Below are 19116 nucleotides of genomic sequence, written 5' to 3' on the forward strand. Positions count from 1 at the left end.
CATCCCTCGCTCTGCCAAATCCAGTACACGAGACCCTTGCTCAGCATCAACATTCAGCTGAACCTTCGCAGGAGTCCATTTGCTTTCAACAAGAAACACTACCTGCGACTGTAACCCGGGGTGAGCGTTCCAGGATCCTCAGCTTTCTCCCAGAACAGCTCACCAGCAAGCAGCATTTCCTTCCTAACAGAGCCACGCTTCAAACGGGGCCGTACACAAACCCTGGCACGGCTTACACACCCGGGTACAGAGGGGTTCATGTTACTCCACCTCAAACTCTTCTCCATCTTCTCTGCAGTTCTCAAAAACTGCCGGGTGTTTTGCTGCTCTCCTCTCTGGCAGTAACTGCTCACAGCCCCAGCCATCTGAAATCACCAAGTACCGCTGCCTCGAAGGGATGGCTGTCCAGTTCCCTCACCAACACATTGAAGATGAGACACCGGCCCCAGCACAGCTTCCACGCCAGCGATGCCCCGGCCCCAGCCTCCGCCCCCCCGCGGAGGTCCCTTCCCACAGCAAGCTCCTGCCTGCGCACGACTCCTCACTCCGACTTCATCCTCAGACAGGTTCTCCCTCGGCATCGCGCTGGCAGAGAGCTCCCTCCACGCAGGGCTCCCGCCCTGGCACACCTCCCCAAACACAGCTCATCTCATTAGGCAGCTGCCTCCAGCGATTCTTTGACAACACTCCCCAAATCGGCTCCCACCCTTCCCCAAGCAGCTCTTCTGCTCATACCCACCACACTTCAACGCTTCCTCCAGCTGCCACCCTCTTCCTCCAGGACCCTCCACCCCCAACACTGGGATTCCTGGGTGGCTCAGCCAGTCCCCACCCGGCTGGCACACCCTGGGGACCCTGTTCTGAAGCCCCCGAGGCCACCCACGGCCAGGCGTCCTCTCAAACCAGCCTCTCCCAAGGCCTCTCCCTGCCTGCGGACGCCAGGGCACCCCCGTCCACTTGGAGCAGAGGTCCGGCACAGCTCAGTCGGGGGCTTCACTCACACCAGCTTCCACCTCCCACGAGCTGGGTCAGGGACTTCTCCCCACCAAGGGAGGATCGTCCCGCTCCAAAGGAGCCACGAGTCCACCGGACATGACAAAGCACCAGCCGCAGCCATTCCGCTCGGACTCCTGGTTTCCATCTATCCCCGCGGCTCTACCTGCCTGCGACGCAGGGCACCTTGTCCGATAACCATCAGTATTCCTGTCCTCGCAAAAATTAATTGGCATCTCAAAAGCAGTAAATAACCGAGCGCTGCCCATCTACGCTGCCTGGAGATCTTTCATAAGCAACTCACTGAAGTGATTCTCTTTTAACTCTTGTGAAGCCTTCCCGGCCACGCGTTACGAAAGCAGCGGAGAGCGCTCCAGCCCCGAGGAGCCACTGCTCCCCCCAGCCCGCTCTTCCTCCCCACGGCACTTCCCACAACTTGCTTCCTCTCTGGAGGCCACGTACAGAAGACGTGCAAACAACTACGGGTGAAAACACCAGCTAAGGCTTCTGTTGCAATTCCGGAGGAAGGGCACCGGGACCACCTACTTAACGCAAACGCTCGAGGAGGTGCAGAGGGGTGTGACAGAAAACCCCAGGGAAGGGGGCGAAGGCAGAGGATGGGAAAAGCACTTCCGAGCCCAAAGCTGTGTCCATCTGTTGATTCCTTCCAGCCTCCTGGAAACAAACACCCTTCCCCCAGGACGGCGCAGCTCCGCGCATCGCGCACCCGTTAACTCCAGCCACCCGCCGCAGGCGGCCTCGCCATCTGCCACGCGGCCGAGCCACAGGCACCTCGCGCCTCCTCCTCCTCCTCCCCTCGGGGGACAAAACCGCACCGGTGGGGCCAACAGCGGGTCCGCCGGGACGGCCACCCCCGAGGGGAGGTCTGGGCGCCCACAGCGGAGCGCTCGGCGCTCTGAGTGCATTTGAAGCAGCAGCTCGGAGCCCGGAGAAGCGAGCCCCGTGCCGAGCTCAGAGCCACGGTACAGCTAACGCAACCCGTCAGCTCGGCGCCGGCTCCCGCTGCCGTCGTTCAAGGCATCCGCAGAACAAGTGGAGGCAGGAAGATGAAAAGATCCTTAAACTTTCTGTGAAAAACTGTGGAATTAGCTTGCTTGCAGAGGAAGCCTTTCCGTATCCCTGCCTGCCGGCAGCCAACTCACCACCTACCGCAGGGTTCCCCCGTCCCTGGCGAGGTCTGCCCAGCGCGGCGGGCAGCGCCGGCACCTCCCGGCCTCTCGTCCCCCCGTCAGCCCTGGCTGCATCACCGCAGCTGATCAGGAGTTTCGTGGAGGCAGCGCGTCCTCGCCCACCCGCCCCTCGCCCAGCAAGAGGGGGGCTGGCACCGGGACCGCGCTGAGAGGCGCGAGGCCGGCCCCGGGCGGGGAGCGGCGGGCAGTTCTCCCGTGGGTCCCGGCGGAGCGTGACACCCACCCTCCGCATCACCGCACGGGGCCTGAGCCCCGGGGACACGCCGAGAGGCCCCATGGGGCAGCCCCAGGCCCGAGCAGCACCCGGGGCCTGGCCGGGGGACCCTCGCCCGGCAGCCCCGTCGTCCCCCCCCCCCCACCCCCGGCTGAGGGACGCGGGGCCGGGGCGCACCGGGCACCCCCGTGGCTCCGCTGCCCCGCGGCCGAGACGGGGCGACCGGCGCTACCGGGACGCCCGTGCCGGAGCCCGCAGCCGGAGGGGGCCCCCCCCGCCCGCCCTGCCGCCGCCACCGCCCGTACTCACCCTTGACGGCTTCGCCCCGGTTGAGCTGGATCTCGCCCTCGCCCTGCGGCGCGTAGCTCTTCACCACGATGAACTTGCGGCCGGGCACGGCGCTGTACAGCTTCCGCTTGGGCCCGCGCAGCGGGGCGGGCGCGGCGTGGGGCGCGGGCTCGGCGCCGGGGCCGGGGGGCCCCGCCGGGCCGCCGGGGCTGTAAACGAAGACGTAGGTTACGGTGCTGATGCCCGGCAGCTCGCGGCTCGGCCCGCCGCGGCCCGCGGGCTGCGCCATGGCGGGGCCGGGCGCGGCCGCGGGGGGCTCAGCGCAGCCCCGGCCGCCGCGGCGCCGCCCGGGCGCGGGCACCGGCTGCGGCAGCGGCTGGGGGGGCACCGGCTGCGGCTGGGGGGCCGCCGCCCGCCGCCGGCTCCATGGCGCGGCGCCGCCCGCCCCGCGCGGCGCTCCGCTCCCTCCGGCGCCGCGCCGCCGCCGCCCGCACCATGGCCCGGGGCAGGTGCCGCCGCCGGGGGCTCCTCCCCCTGCGGGCGGGGACGGCGGCGGACCGGCCGCCCCCCGCCCCCGCCCCCCCCCCCCCCCCCCGACCGCCCGCCCCCCCCCCGCCCCGACCGGCCGCGGGGACGGGGCCGCGCACCGAGGCGCCCCCTGGCGGCCGCCGCGCTGCCCCGGGACGGGGCGGGGGGACACGGGGGTGGGGGGACACGGGGGAGCCGGGGACGGGGCAGAGGGTGGGGGGGCCTGACAGTTTGGGGGGGGAAATGCCCGGCGAGGCAGCGCACGGGGGGGCAGTGCGGGGGGTGCGGTAGTTCATTGGCAGGGGGGTCACGGGGGAGCCGTGGATGGGGGAGAGGTTGGGTGGGGGGTGACAGCGTGGGGGGAGCAATGACACGGGGTGCGGTAGTTCGGGGGAAGAGGTTGAGGGGGTTCTGACAGTTTTGGGGGGCAAGGCCCGACGAGGCAGCGTGCGGGGGGGCAGTGCCGGGGAGCGTGGTAGTTCGGGGCTGGGGGGGTCACGGGGGAGCCGTGTACTGGGGACAGGTTGGGGAGGGGGTGACATTGGGGGGGTCAATGCTGAGGGGTGCGGTAGTTTGGGGGCGGGGCCGCCCTGCTCCCGGTGTGGGGTGGGGGCAGTGCCGAGGGGGGGGGGGTGTCCCCTCAGCAACTCCAACCACCACCACCATAGTGTCCCATATGCACCCCCCCAAAATGGGGGGTACTGGCTTCTCGGGGTGCAGCCAGGAGAGAGGATGGTGACCAAGGCCTGGGAGAGGCCGAGCCCCCCCAGGAGCCCCATCACCCTCACGGAGCCCGGCAACGAAACGGGGAACGGCGCACCGAGGCCGAGGCACCCACGAGAGGCCCGGCTGCCCGGTGTGGGTCACCGGCACCCCCCAGCCCCCCACCAACCCCCCCCCACCGCCGGCACGAAGCCTCGGCAGCAGGAGCCGTCCCGGGGACGTGCACCCTGTCCCCTGCCAGCCCCAGCCCAAAGCCGCGGCCCTACGGCTGCGCTACAGCCCCTCGAGGGAAAAAACACTTAATAAGAAATAAATAGCTACCCTTTCCTTATAACGCTTCTAAATGTCACTCCAGTATCATTTTTAGCCGAGGCAGGGATATTATAGACCAGCTCAGATCTCTAACAGGCCCCGTATGATTTTAGCACCAGTCACGAGGCGCAGGCAGAAGACGTGGGTATTGCTGCCAGCCCGCGGCCACCTGCGCCGGGACCACCCCGCACCCCACGGCGCTGGCCAGGGCACGCCGACGGCCACGGGGCCCACACTGACCCCGCTCCAGCCGTTCCGCGGCGCCCCGCTCCCCACCACCGGCCTCCCCTGCCGCGGGCAGCCCCCCCGGCCGCCGCCGGCCCCGCGCCCGCAGGACTGCGGCAGTTCTGTGCACCAAAATCCCGCGTGTTTTCTCAGCAGCAACGTCGCGTCGTCCTTGGTGTCATTGGTGAACGTGCTGCTGCGGGGCCAAGAGCTGTCCCTGCACGAGTGACGTGGGCCCGGCGTCCCCACGGCTCCTCTTCGGCCGTCGCGCCGGGGAAGCATCAATCCTGTGGCCGCAGTCCAGCGCGGAGCTGCCATATTGATTTTGTAGCACACTCATTTTTTAATCGTTAAGGAGTTATTAAGTCAAAATGTCTCAGAAGCCTACATCTATTATATCAGAGGTACATTTATAACAAGTTTTGCAATCATTCTAAAGAATACCACCATTTTTGTTTGGGCTCTTTTGGCAGGCTCAGTTTCAATTAAAGGACGTTAATTAGTTCAACCATATTTCACGTTAATGCCCGCTTGATAGAGACCTACGTCAGTTCTGCAGCAGCTCCAGGTTCAGGCTCTGCTCTGGGAACATTTCTACCTGTATTTGCAACAGGAAAATGTGAGAAAAACCGCCTGGAACGGGGTTTATGTTTTCTATCCGTCAAGAGCCGAGCAGCTCCTGGCACGTTTCCACGTGAACTGACAATGTGTTTCTTCACCTACTTTATCACCCTGCGGCATAAGGCACCTTGAGGCCCGAACGGGCGGGTTGCATCCTTTGTACCGCCTAGTTAAGCTGTAGCTAATCGCTGCTGGATCCATAACTTATTTCTGAACAGCAGCCAGGACGCCTGGTATATTATGAATAAAACAAACACCACCGCGGCAGTGTTTATTAAGCAGCTGAGGAGCTTCTTAATGTCCCCAGCGTATAATCGTGATCTCGCCGTGCGCGATGCCCACGCCCTCCTCCGCTTGCCGCGGCGAGACGCGGGGCGCCGGCAGGGACCGCTCCCCACGGGGGTGCGAGGGGGGGCAGTTCCACTAAATGACTGCGGAGGAGCAGCAGCCTTTTCCCCTCCTGCCCATCACGGGGCTTTTCTCTTGCCCGGCCCCATGCCAGATCCCCCGCTGGAGCAGCGCACGGCGCTGGGGGAGGCACCGGCGGGGGGATGGCCCAGCGAAAGCACGCCGGTGCGCGGGACACGGCTGGTTCCAGTGAGCCTCGACAGCAGATGGAGGACTCGTCCTCCTTCATGTCAGCTGCTGCCTCTGCAGCCAGCGACTGCTCTGGAAGGCGGGAGCTGAGAGCGCATCTCTCCGGAGGCTTCGCCCGGCACTCCCCGGCCGGGCCCTGCGCTGGGGGGTCGGTTCTCCCGCAGACACGCGGGCGCGCGGGGAACGCTGCCGTAAGCCCGGGCAGCAGCAGGAAAACCCGATGGCACGCCGCTGTGTACAATCTCTGAGGTCTCACACTTGCTCTGCCCCTTGAAAGGAACTGTCTGAGCTGGATTTACGTGTGACTCCATGTCTCGTGCTTCTGGAGCCCCTGGAAGCATCCAGACCCGACAGTGCCAGGAGACGGCAATGGGGCCCCAACCAGCTGACAGGGCACCCCCGTCAGAAACCGTGTCAGGTGCCCATATGGAAGAGTCTCCTCACGAGAGCAGACACTCACAGCAACCCCCTCAACAAGCCACAGCCATTTCCGAGGGAAGAGAGACTTCCCTCCCACAGGCTGGGGGCAGGGTCCCATCGCCGCAAGTGAAGCCACAGGCCGGAACAGCCCCCACAGTGACTTCAACCACATCAAGCAGCCCCAGACCCCCAGGACGGTTGCTTCAGTTTTTATGTGCTCTCAAGGGGCCGATCAGAAGAGAATCACTTTTTGTCAGGTGAGTTCTGCCTGAAGGATTCTTAGATTAGGTTTAGACAACACCCCTCCTCCTCCTCCTCCTCCTCCTCCCTTCTTCAGGGAATTCCTGCCCCGCACCGCTGCAGCAGAGTGCCGTGCTGCCAGGCGAGGACACGCTGGTTTTCGGGCTGTGGCAGGCGCAGCAGATGCGGCAGATCCAGGCCAGCGAGGCCATGCCGGAGCTGTCTTCTCCCATTTCTGCATCCCTCTGGCAGGCAGTGAACATACTAAGGTGTCTCGGATGTTATCATGAAAGTATCTATTACAGATCCTGATTTTTTCCCTCCTTGAGAGCTGAGTATCAGATTTTTTGTTGCTTTAAGGTACAGAAGGTTTTTGCATGGGGGAAGTTCCTACTGTTTCGAAATGTGCTATAAACTGAACCCTTCAGGAATGAAATGTATTTGGCAGCTTGCAGTTAACCTGTTAGCCATCCCAGTAACTGTATGACAGTTAAATTGTTCCTGTCCACCTGGCAACAATCCCAAAAGCAGGCTTTTTCTTTTTTTTTTTTTTCCCGAATGAGTTGTCTTTGGTGCTGGAGTTGCCTTTCACTTCGGCCATGGAAGGAAGGACTTGCAAACCACTTCTCTTGCTCTGAGGACATTTACGTGCTCTCACACACACAGCTCTGCACCCACAGAGTACGTGGAGATGATTTCTCTGTAGGAACCTTTCTGGAGACATCTGTACCAAAAGCTTGGTGGGAAGAAGCACAGAACACATGCCCTGCCATGGGCCTTCCAGCTTTGTCCAGCAGTAAGAACTGCAGCGATCTCCTCCGTGAGCTGAAACACCTCTTTGGTGTTTCAGTAAGAGGTTTTGCCAACACACAGCAGCATTATGTCGTCCAGCAGGTCCTTATAACCTGGTACCATCAGACAGAATTTGACTACAACTAAACGCCGCTTCTCGATCACGGCACTTACTATGTGGCCGTTGGAAGAAATGCTTTTGCTGTTCCGGAGTTTCAAATTGTTACTACAAGCGTGGCTGACAGATACAGAAATAGACTGGGTTTGATGGAAACAATTTCAGCTCCAGCAAGAAAATAGCAGCTTCGTCACTTCTAAAACTTCCCCAGATCCACAGAATCGAGCAGACTGGTTGGGGCTGCAGGGATCTCCAGAGGTCATCCCGACCACCCCTGCTCAGGCAGGGACACTGCAGCCAGCTGCCCAGGACCAGGACCAGGTGACTTCTGGACGTCTCCGAGGATGGAGACTCCACAACCTCCCTGGGCAGCCTGTGCCGGTGCTCAGTCGCCCTCACAGTGGAAAAAGGGTTTCCCGATGTTCAGAGGGAACCTCCCGTGTTCCAGTTTGTGCCCGTTGCCTCTGGTCCTGTCACTGGGCACCACTGGAAAGAGCCTGGCTCCACCTTCTCTACACTCTTCGTCCAGGTATTTATACTCAGAGATGAGATCCCCTGAGCCTTCTCTTCCCCAGGTTGAAGAGTCCCGGCCCTCTCAGCCTTTCCTCACAGGAGAGATGCTCGTGTCCCTTCACATCTTCGTGGCTCTTTGTTGGACTCTCTCCAGTATGTCCATGTCTCTCCTGCACACAGGAGCCCAGAACTGGACCCAGTGCTCCAGGTGTGGGTTCACATCACAGGAGATGTGTCGCCTAACGCAGCCCAGGACACCATCCGCCTTCTTTGCAGCAAGGGCATGCTGCTGGCTCGTGTCCAAATTCTCCTCAGTTGGGACCCCCAGGGCCCTCTCTGCAAAGCTGTTTTCCTGCTGGGTGCCCCCCAGCATATATTTGGGGTCAGTGGGAATTTCCCTTGGCTGACAATTAGCTCTTTCGGGACCGATCTTGAATTCAGAAATGGGAAAAATCTTTGAGACGGTCTGCCCAGGTTATCACCTGGGTCAGACCCGATGTAATGACCAAAAGACACAGGAGAAAAATTCAAGAGAACGTTTCTGACACCGAGAGCTCTGTGCCTCAGCGCTGGGGCTCCCTGCAGCCACCGAAGCAGAGCAGGACCCCCACCCTCTCCCCACAGTGCCCCCCGAGCTGGATAACGAGGCAGACCTGGGCTGATATTCTGGGGTCGACTGCTCCTGCTCTTGCACAACGTGATTTTATTCCTTTCTGTTCCTAGCACACGGCTCATTTAGCTTGCTGTTCAGTCTGCTGAGAAACTTCTGGTCTCAGATCATCTCAGCACAACGAAATGAGAATAGCACAGTCACCTGCTAACGAGAGCCAATTAGTGGCAGATTCACATTGTTTGGGAGAAGGGGAGTCACCTGCCTTCCCTGCTCCTCCTCAGACAGCCGCCAGACCAGCGCTCCAGCTAATTAGTGTGGGGGCCTGAGCAAGGATGTAAAGCAGGAGCTGCCGAGCCCTCGGTGGGATCATGGCACCTGTCAGGAGCAGCGGGAGCTGGCGGGGCTGCACCGCGTGAGGGGAACCCGGCGCGGGACGACGTCAGCCATGAAACGCCCGACAAGAGGAACGTCCGGCCACGCAGCACCGGCAACCGTGACCTACAAGATGCTTCAGAAACCTGGCGTGAGAGCCGGCAGCCAAGGACAGGCTGGTGATGGCTGCGAGAGCTGGCCAAAGCGACACTGGCAGAGGTCCTGCTGCCACCTCCTCTCCAGGCACTGGCCTAGGTTTTATGGCAGTGACGAGTCTGGATGTCAAACCACCTCCCCTGAAGTATAAACACCTCCACCTGGCTGCGGCTACAGCCTCTCAAACGCGTCTGGAGAAGATGAGGCGGAACCGGAAACCTGAGAGAGACAATTAATTAAAAGGTTTTGTCTCCCTTTATATAATCACAGCTATTGATTCACTCTTTAAAGCACTCTGTGTGCATCCCAGGCAGCGAAACATCCCCAGTGGCAGCTGGATTTGTGCCTCTCCACCCTGACAGCTGAAAGTGTTTTATATCACTGGGTACCTCCATCAGATCTTAAACAGTCCTACTGAAAAGACAAAATACAGTTTTATCAGTTGATAAAGAGGATAACGGGATTTCTGAAAATTATGCCTCTAATCCCGCCTATCCTGCAAGATCACAGTCCTTAGGAATTCGGACAACCTGTCTGATAAGCCGAGCAAATGCAGGAACAGGCAACTACCACGAATTAACATGCACCTCACTCTGGCAGATGCTCTTCACAAAGGTGAGAGCAAGCCCAGTTCTGCTACAGGCGCCTGACGAGTTTACGGTAGATAGTAGCTGGAGGGAGCTGCCAGGGGATTACCAAACCCCCCAACTCACTGGAGGGTGGAAGCAAAGGTCCAGGTGGATCCTGGCAAGATGCTGCTGATCAAGATAAGCTGTTTCAAAAATTTTGCTCTATAAAAAAAGAGAAAAAGAAGAATCATTTCCGCAGTATCTCCTGGTCACTGATACTCAGGAGTGACAGCAGGTGATTAATCAGTCCCTCCCTACTTTAGGCACCACAAACCTTCCAATCCCAGAAGGTCTGTGGCTCTACAGCTCCTAGGGGTGGAGGAGCCCATGCTGCGCAGAAGGCAGGAGCTACTTTGTAAAGAAGGAAATCACTTGCAAAGCCTGTGGCTACGAAACCTTTAATGTTTTGGTTGCTAAGTCCTTACATGTGTTTCAGACAAAACCCAGTGCCCTACACATGGTGTTCAGCATCTGCTGGGTGCAACTGGTTTTGGGGTACACACTCCCTTCCTCATAAAGAAAGGTTCACATCACCACCTCCCCGTTCACAGCCAGACACGGAGCAGATCTACAGGTCTAGAAGGGCCTTTCCTAGAAGGTCCTGCCCAGGTGCCCAGGCAGCTCCAGAGAGCACCACGACAAAGGCTGAGATAGACCTGGTTACTCCAGCACAACTGGTAAACAACTTTTGACTCCACAACCCACAGCTCGACACCTTCTGCCTTCACTAGAATTACCATGGGAAAACCGTTTAGAGGGTGCAGACATCTGGAGCGAGAACCACCAGGAGAACGAGCTGAGACTTAGACACTGTAGTGTGAAACGTCGGTCCTCAAAATGATTCAGCTACTGTCACATCTCCAGAGACTGAAACCTGCGGCGCTTCTCGTCAGTAACGTCCCCACAAGTGCTGCTGGGGCTACCTCAGCCCTGGCTGAGCCACTCCGGTGCCATCAGCGCCCGCTCCCTCCCCTGACTTCACAGAATCCCAGAATCATCTGGGTTGGAAAAGCCCTTGAAGATCCTCCAGCCCAACCATGAACCTCACCCTGACCGTTCCCAACTCCACCAGATCCCTCAGCGCTGGGTCAACCCGACTCTTCAACCCCTCCAGGGATGGGGACTCCCCCCCTGCCCTGGGCAGCCCATTCCAACGCCCCACAACCCCTTCTGCAAAGAAATCCTTCCTAAGAGCCAGTCTGACCCTGCCCTGGCGCAGCTTGAGGCCATTCCCTCTTGGCCTGCCGCTGGTTCCTTGGCTCAAGAGACTCATCCCCCCTCTCTGCACCCTCCTTTCAGGCAGTTGTAGAGGGCCATGAGGTCTCCCCTCAGCCTCCTCTTCTCCAGACTAAACCCCCCCAGTTCCCTCAGCCGCTCCCCATAAGACTTGCCAGGTCACCCAAACCCTCAGCGAACCCCAACAACTCCCACCAACACGGCAGATCCCACAGGAGCTGCACACTCTGCTTTTTACCAAGAGTTTACTAAACCACCCAAATCCTCCATCAAAGCCGCTGAGCTACTGGCTAAGAGCGGGGGACATGGCACCCCCATCCTCTTACCCTCCTCACCAGTAAGGACCAGCATGTTGTCCCAGAAGGTGCCAGGGCCCAGATGCCGGGTCGTGGGAGTAGTCACCAGTTGGCAGCAGCTGGAGCAAGGAGGACGTTCCCTCCAGCGGCGGCACAGCCCAGCCCTCGGCTCCCAGCACCACAGCCCCACCCACCGCGCCGCTGCGCCGGGAGCCCGGACACCTCCCTGGGCAGATGGATCCTGTGGGTGCTGCTGCACTGGTACCGCAGCCCCGGCTGGTGCCAGCGTCCGGCTGTGCTGGTGCCTCTCTGGACACGCCACGCGCTACAGACACAGCGAACCAGCTGCTCAGAGAGAGCTCTCCCCACCCCACCCAGTGCACCACCAACACCAGGACAAGTGCGTGCACACACCAGCAGAGATCTACAGGTTTGCAGCTTAGCAATGCAGAGGACTTCTTCTGCAGATTCTTTATTTGCTTAACTCATTACCATTTTTATTATTTTATTAATCAGAAGCCTGCAGCTAACTCTTTGATTTACATTAGCTTTTCCCCCCTTAGGAAAATGATGGCACCTCTTGGCCTGCTCACCAAGAACAGCCTTCTTGGCCCACTTTTAAGTTCTCCTTTGTGCATCTACCAGGTTCTTCAACCTAAGGCACCCTTCTCACACACAGCCAGAGACATAAAGCTCACTACCCCTCTGAGAAACCAGCAAAGATGATCCTGATGTCAAGCCAAATATCCCAACTCTTGTAAGTTTGTTTCAAGAGTCAGCACAAACATACCCACATTTCTATCCCAAACACGACCAGCGTTACTCCGAGCTCTGTTCGGCTGGTGCCACAGCTTCCCTGGACTAATGCCCACAGATCATCACCCTCTTTGCTGTCGGAAATCCAGAGTTTCCTAATGGATCCCTCCCTCACAGATCCTATGGACTCTACCAGTCACTTTCTGTCCTTGTGGCAGTAGGTTTAAGTTACTTTCTAACTCTTTCAAAGGTGAATTTAAATAATTTGACCAAATGACATTCACCTGTTCTGCCCACGTAGATCCTTAACCACAGGATCAGTGGCTGGGAGAGCGCCACGGTTGAGCCCAGAAGTTACTGGAACTGCTTGGAAGTGTTAAAGGATTAAAGTAAGGCCAAAGGACGGGGACTTGCACAGAAGCGTGTCCCACCCTGCCAAACGCGGGTCAGACTGTCCCGGCGGGAGGAAGAGCAGCCACCACTCGGTGCAGCGGGCAAGATCAGGCACCCAGCGACTGCACCGACGCCTGACCCAGACTTCAGAAGAAGCCCTCGGTGCGAGAGGACACGGGGGAAGCCTCAGACTCAGAGAAGGCGGCAGGCACCTTTGCAGGAAATTCCCACTGCACGAGCGGAGCATGCAGGGTTTTGGCTCTTGGCTGGTCCGCAGCACTCGTTTTCATCTCCCTGTCCAGCCGCTGCCGTTCCTGTGGCACCGGGAGGGCAGGAGGTGCTGGAGGAGCCTCACTGGCAGCGAGTGGGGTCGTGGCACCAGAGCAGACAGCGAGGTACCACGCTGAGCACACCCCAGAAACACCACAGCCCCCAACAGCAGAGTCGCTGCTCAGGCACTGGCTCTGTTCAGAAAAGAGCAGCTTTACCAAGAGAGCTGGGGCCAAACCATCCTGGTTTTGAGCCATGAAAACCAGCTCCAGCCTGGGACGTGGCCTCCAGAGGACCTCCAGGGTGGCTGCAGCCACCTCCCTGTGCTTTGCACGTCACTCAGATCCAGATCTTCTGCTAGTAATTGCTTTTTCACTAAAACTGTCATTGCCCAAAGACTGATGAAAGACAACTGCTGACCTGTGTGGCACAGAGGAAGTGATTTCTTCTCAAAGGAATGGCAGTTTGGGAATACTGATGTTTTCTCTTCCATAACATTGTCAGACACTCAGTCCTGAAGAATCTTCTACCTGAATTCGTGGTGCCATGGCTGTTTCTCCGTGACATGCTGCTCCTCCGGCGAGGAGGGCTGGCTCTGCTGGAGACGCAGCGGCGATGAGGAGGCACCATGAGCATGCCGGGCCCGCTGAGATGGCAGCTGCCAGATCTCCAGAAAGATCAGAGAGATCTGGAAACAACTGTGGCCCTGCTTCATATATGGAAATATATTTTTTTCTTTTCCTTGTTTTATTTTCCATATTATTGATTGGATGCAGCAAAATAAGGAAGAACATAGAGGAGATGTACTCCGCAGCCGGACATGAATCCAACTTTCCATCTGTTGAGCCCCAAAGCAGGAGTTCAGGCATTCTGCCCTACGCCGTGGTGCAAAGAGATGTGTTTTCAGACACCCCCAGACCGCAGGGAGCCTGGAGACTACTCACACCCCTCGAGACGCACCTCAGGCCTGAGAGACAGCGCTCCAAGGTGAAGGTTGTGACGCAGATCCCAGCCCCTCAGCACTCAGCAGTGAAACCAGTCCTTCTTCTTCGCTCCCAGCCGTGCCGGCACAGCCTCCTCCTTGTAGGTAACCTGTGGGGTGGGTGTGTCCCAGCCCAGAGAGGGACGGCCACGCTCGTGGGGCCGCTGCTGGGGTCAGCAGCTTATCTCATTGCCGGGGCTGGGGGCGCCGGGGCCAAGGGTCACTCCCTGAGGCAGAAGGGGGAAGCGGCGGCAGCGGCTCCATCCGCAGTGACTGGCCCCAAGCATGGCCCAGCCGTGCCAGCGCGGCCGGGGGGCTCCGCTCGGGAAGGGCCTCGGGCACCAGCAGACCCTCGGCGGCCGGTGCTGCTGGGACTGTCACGTGTGTGACACAGCCAAGGAGACTCACTGCTGAGGAAGAGTATTCAGAACTGAAATTTCCCTGGAACTCAAATTAATTTTCAATCTTGTTCCCTTGGAAGGAAGGATGTGTCTGTGTCAGATGCTAAATCAAGGGGATTCTTTGTGTAGGAAGTGTAATTGATTCCCATTTACTCCGCATCTGTATTTCTTAAAAAAGGGAGCGTGCGTGAGTCATACGCCCGGGCAGAGCGGCTTGTTGTGACGCCTCGGGCAGACAGGCACCTGGGAAGGGGCACAGCGTCTACCCCGCCACCAGAAATATTTTGCCACCACCCAGTCTGACTCAGGATCCCAGCAGTTACACAATTCTTGCAGATGTGGTGGCATCAGGCAGGAGGCACCCAGAGCTCTCCGCAGCAGTGGGGGGACTTTCAATGGGACCTGACCAGCCCCAGCCCCGGTGTTTGCCTGGTGCTCCCAACATTTTCAGGATCAGAAGCTTCAGCTTCTGGCAAAATGATGCAAAGATGAGGCTTGCTGACACAGACGGCTGCTGCAGGTGGAAATGTGACCCAGTGGTGCTGGAAATGGACCCAGTGGGTTGTCGCTCAGCGCTCAGAGCAGCAGTGCCTGTGCAGGAGGGAGCGCCCCTGAGGTTTCCAGCACTAACCCTGCCCGGCTGGGATCTACCAAAGGTACCGACACGAAGCTTCTGAGGAGCACCGCGAGCGGGTCCCTGCGCCCCTGTCAGGGCTGAACAGCTGAAGTACGCGGGGTGCCAACAGCCTGTACAACATGTTCACCCTCAGGATAACGCAGCATCACGAACCGGGACTGGGCTGCAAGTTTGCAAATGTCACCCCAGAAAAAACAGGGGAATGACTGCTTGGGAATATGCAGCGAACACAGCAATAACCCCTTTTGTTTAAAATGATACAGCTTGGATCCAGGACAGCAAACCTGCAGGATGAACTACACAGTGGAGTCCCCGAAGGGTAGCTTTTTCACTTCTGTCTACAAAACACCGTGATCCTTTTGCTAATAACTTCTTGTACTTGTAGAAAATCGTTTTCCTTGATATTTAATCTCTCTATACATCAGTTTGGGGGAATAATAAAGTCAGATCTGCTTTACTTTATGTTATCGATGCTTTAATTCTGCTCCAAGTTAGACCGACTTTGCATAAAGCATGCAGTGCACGTGACTACCTTCAGCCCTTGCACGGCAAAGAGCAGGTACGGCACATTCGGAGCATTTACTTAAGCCTGACTCTACCGCACTTACTCATCAGAGTAATTGCACTGTCTGTGCAGGGGCTGCTCCTCTGATCAGATGCTGCTCTCTGACTAGGCCGGCAGGTTTGTCCCACACCTTTAAAATATCCCACCAAAGCCTGGAAGATTGACTAAGCCAGGTATCCCCGAACAGGGGCAGGGGGATGCGGGGGACGTGGAGGACACGTCTGTGTAGTGGAACGCTGAGCGCGGGGATGGGGCAGTAGGAGCCACCCCTGCCAGCTCCGCCACGCGGCTCGGGGCTGCGCCGGGCACTGCCAGCACCAGCGGGACCACCTGGGACCCCCGGACTGGCCGAGTGCCAGGACACTGAGATCGCATCTCGCCGTGTTTCTGGCAGAGTCCACTGACAGTACCCAGGGAATATATTACTTATGAATTGTACACTCCTTAAAATAGCAGCAAAAACACTTCCAGCAAGCTAAAGTCAAGCCTTCAGCACTGCAGTTACTTCATTTTCTCAATGCCCCAGAGCTTGTGGGACAGCCGCTTGCATGCCTGAGACAACTCGTGAGCGAGCTCAAGAGAGAGGACAGGATGCTTTAAGAAGCCAAGGCACAAGGTCCCTCTTGGAGAAGGTGCTGGAACGTGAGACACAGGCTGAGAGTTGAACAGCAGAATAAAGACCATCTCACACATTTCTCCCCTCGGAGAACTCTGGGCTTGCAGCTGGAGAAGCAGCATACAGCGCCCAGGCAGGAGACCAAGATCTTTCCTGCGAGGATGATGTCACGGACCAGGCATGCTCGGGTCAGTTTTAGAGGACATCCCGAGGGCATAAACCAAGAGAGGTGGAAGAACATATTCAGAGAAGACCGGAACTGAATTCAGAATGGGTTTGCCTTGCTAGAAAGTATCCAAAGGTCTATTGGCCGCCACTTCAGCGTGTGAGGGCTCACAAAGCTGGTAATAACTTCACAAAGTCACATCTACGACAGCCCTCAGCGGATGCATGATCCTTCCCTTTCCTTCATCCCCGTGACCTTCTCCTGCACAGCTCCGTCTGTAACAGCACAAGTGCCTCGTCCCGGGTGCATCCATCCCCCTCTGTGCCCCGGAGGTGAAGGCAGTCCCGCAGCGAGGCCGCTCCTCCGGACAGGGGTTGGACTCACAACTCTCAGACAAGGTGTGTTCGGGCTAATGTCTTAATCCACTTTGCAGACACATAGGTGATTTCTGTGAACGCCTTGCGCTGTCTTCCCCTGCTTTGGGGGCAGCGAGCGGAGGGGCTCTCTCGGGCACACCCTGACCCTCCCGTGCCCCGACGGCCGGGGCGAGATCGCGGCGGGTGCAACAGGCTCCGTCCCGGCCCTGCCTGGCACTCGGGGCCTGCAGCCGTGCTGACGGACACGCCGGCGGCTGCGCGGCTCCAGCGAGGGACCCGCAGGGCTCCCGGGCACCCGCTACCACGCTGTCTCCCCAGTCACTCTCTGTGGGTCCCCAGTCAGGGGTCGGGACCGTGAGCAGCCAGGTATCACGCACAAATTGAAGACAATTCTGTCTCTCAAATGGAAAATGTTATATGTGAACGACGGAGCAAGTAATTCTCATACGGTGTCTCTTACAGAGTCCCACCAGCACCGAGCCCTCAGGAGCCACCCCACGCGCAGCGGGTGCAAACAGCTCCGCAGCGGGGCCAAGCACTCCCACAGCGTCTGGAGCTCCAGACGGAGAGACCGCCTCTTCAAAATAAAACCGACTGCACCGCGAGGTTTCACATTGGAGGGAGGGGAGATGGTGGTGCAGAACAACCCCAGGAGCAGAGCCACCACCGGCCGCACCCACAGCACCAACACCGCAGGCCAGAGCGGTGCCCCGGCCCCGAAGCCGAGCAGCAGAAGCCGGCCCGCAGCCACGCGTCTCCCAGCCGGCCCCATCACCCCGCTCGATGCCCGGGTCCGTGATCACAGCCACGCTGGCCAGACTGCTCTGGCCCAGCTTTATTTACTAAAATAATTGTCGCTGTTTCCAGCTCAGCACCAGCCCAAGAGCACTCCGGGGTTTCACCCACACAGAACTACAGCAAGTGTAAACACGAACGGCGGCGCACGGCGCCGTGAGCACTCGCTCCCCACGCGGACGGGCTGTCGGGAGCCCCGTGCAGCTCCCCAGGAGGAACATCCCCACCGGCTGCAAACAGTCACTCCTCGGCTTGGTTAGCACTAACTCCATCCTGCAGAGCAGCCGCTTGATTCGAGCTGTTGGATTCACATGGGGCGAGCTCATGACGGAGCGCTGTACGGCTGCTCTCCATGTCTCTGAGTCTGGAAAGGCCAACCCTAAAACTTGAGCTGTAAGGATGACTAACGACAAGCTGCACACCTGATTTGCAGCTTCGCATGGAGGATGTGAGCATGCCAGTCTACAAAAACAACCACAATGTGACAGCTGGAAGAAGTGAGCCCCTGCAGAGATCGAAGATGCTGAGTCAGCAGCTATGGCAAATCGCTGAATCAGGAGGCAGACCTGGCTGCGGTGAAGATTCAGCCATGGCTGCAGTTGGAGAGAAGAGCTGAAGTCCCACTGTGTGGAGCCATCCCCCCCCCGACTTTGGTTATGGTGCTGCTGAAGAGGAGGGCAAGTCTCATGGTAGAAAAGAATAAAGCTCAAGAAGCAGGAAATGCTGCCAGACAAGGCAAATTCCAGAGATCTGGTTATCAAGCACAGAGATGACCAGGTCCATGAAACACAACTGGACTTGATGGTGACTGACGTCCCACCTGGCAGATCGCAGACCTCTGGGATGTCTGGATATGCCCAGGAGGATCCCGTGTTCGAGGTCCCTGGGTCTGTGAAATGGGGAGGGCTGGGAGAGAGCAGCTGGAGGGAACTCTCAGGGAGCTGAAGATCCAAGACCTGCGTGGTAATGTTTTCTGAAATACCCTCAGCACCATGCAGAAGCCAGATAGAGGAGCAGGGAGGTAGAATCCCACTGCGTGACAGAAAATGATGTAAAAAGGAAGGATGGGAAGGATCAGAAACTGGGCAAAACTCTGAAAATAGGATACCATGCAGGAGAGGCATACTACTTCTAAACCACGGTGGAAGCGAGCTGCAGGGATTTAAGGTTAACCCGGTTATGGGAGAGCTTTTAGCTGAGGGGATAGGAAAGCCACATGTGCAGAAGAGCATCTGCTTTGGGATGACTCATGCTGTAGGGGTGCAGCAAGAGATAGGACAGAAGCTGGCAAAAGTCAGACCTAAAACCACGAAGAGCAGTTGCACAGACAGAATGAGAAAATAGAACCCTCAAACTAACGCGTATGTTCCTCTGTACAGGAGCTGGAAGCCTAAGAAATAAGACAGGAGAACCAGAATACCTAGTTTTAATAAAAATATTAATACGATGGGTGCACGGGAAATGCGGTGGAAGAAAGACCCAGGAGGAAAGCGTAACCCAAAGCGTTTGGGCCAGGCAGAGCGGGCCCTGGCAGGGGAAGAGGCGCAGCCCTGCGAAGGGGGCTCAGAGCCGAACCAGACCAACGAGGTATCGGTGTGAGGAGGAACCCGGACTCGCCGCAGGCTGCTGCGGAAGCAGGAGATGGGAGGTTGGGTTCACCCTCCCAGGGCCCAGGCAGCGCGGCCATGCTGAGAGCACTCTGCCAGAGACCAGAGAGCTCAGCGGGCGCCAGGGAACAAGACACGGCAGCTAATTCTGCACAAACTGAGCAAACACCGTGTCAGGGCACGACGGCAAGATTAAATTTTTAGGCATGGCCAGTGGAGCAGCCAGGCAGGGAACTGGCTGCAGGAAAATGCATTCCTGACCTCACACTGACCACTGAGCATGCTGTAGCTCGTAATCTTATTAATTAACAGTCATTATTTAACAGGGGCCCCAATATAGGTAGGTTCGTAATCTTGTTGAAGCAATGGAAGCTGATAAATCAGCTGGCATTGTGCTCAGTTTAAAACACAGGGACTTCAAAATTCATAAAAATTCATTTTGGTAACGAGAAAC

The 19116-nt window shown here is 58.2% G+C and overlaps 1 protein-coding gene across 7 annotated transcripts in view; it reads right to left on the reverse strand.

The window, feature by feature from the left end:
- SHANK3 (SH3 and multiple ankyrin repeat domains 3) overlaps positions 1 to 19116 on the reverse strand; it is a 350787-nt gene that overhangs the window by 189983 nt on the left and 141688 nt on the right. For all 7 annotated transcript variants that reach the window (XM_074828192.1, XM_074828195.1, XM_074828198.1 and 4 more), the window contains exon 12: positions 2728 to 2915. In XM_074828192.1, the coding sequence (XP_074684293.1) occupies positions 2728 to 2915 (188 nt within the window). The remainder of the gene's footprint in view (positions 1 to 2727; positions 2916 to 19116) is intronic.

Source organism: Strix aluco, chromosome 5, assembly GCF_031877795.1.
Source record: "Strix aluco isolate bStrAlu1 chromosome 5, bStrAlu1.hap1, whole genome shotgun sequence".
Lineage (NCBI taxonomy): Eukaryota > Metazoa > Chordata > Aves > Strigiformes > Strigidae > Strix > Strix aluco.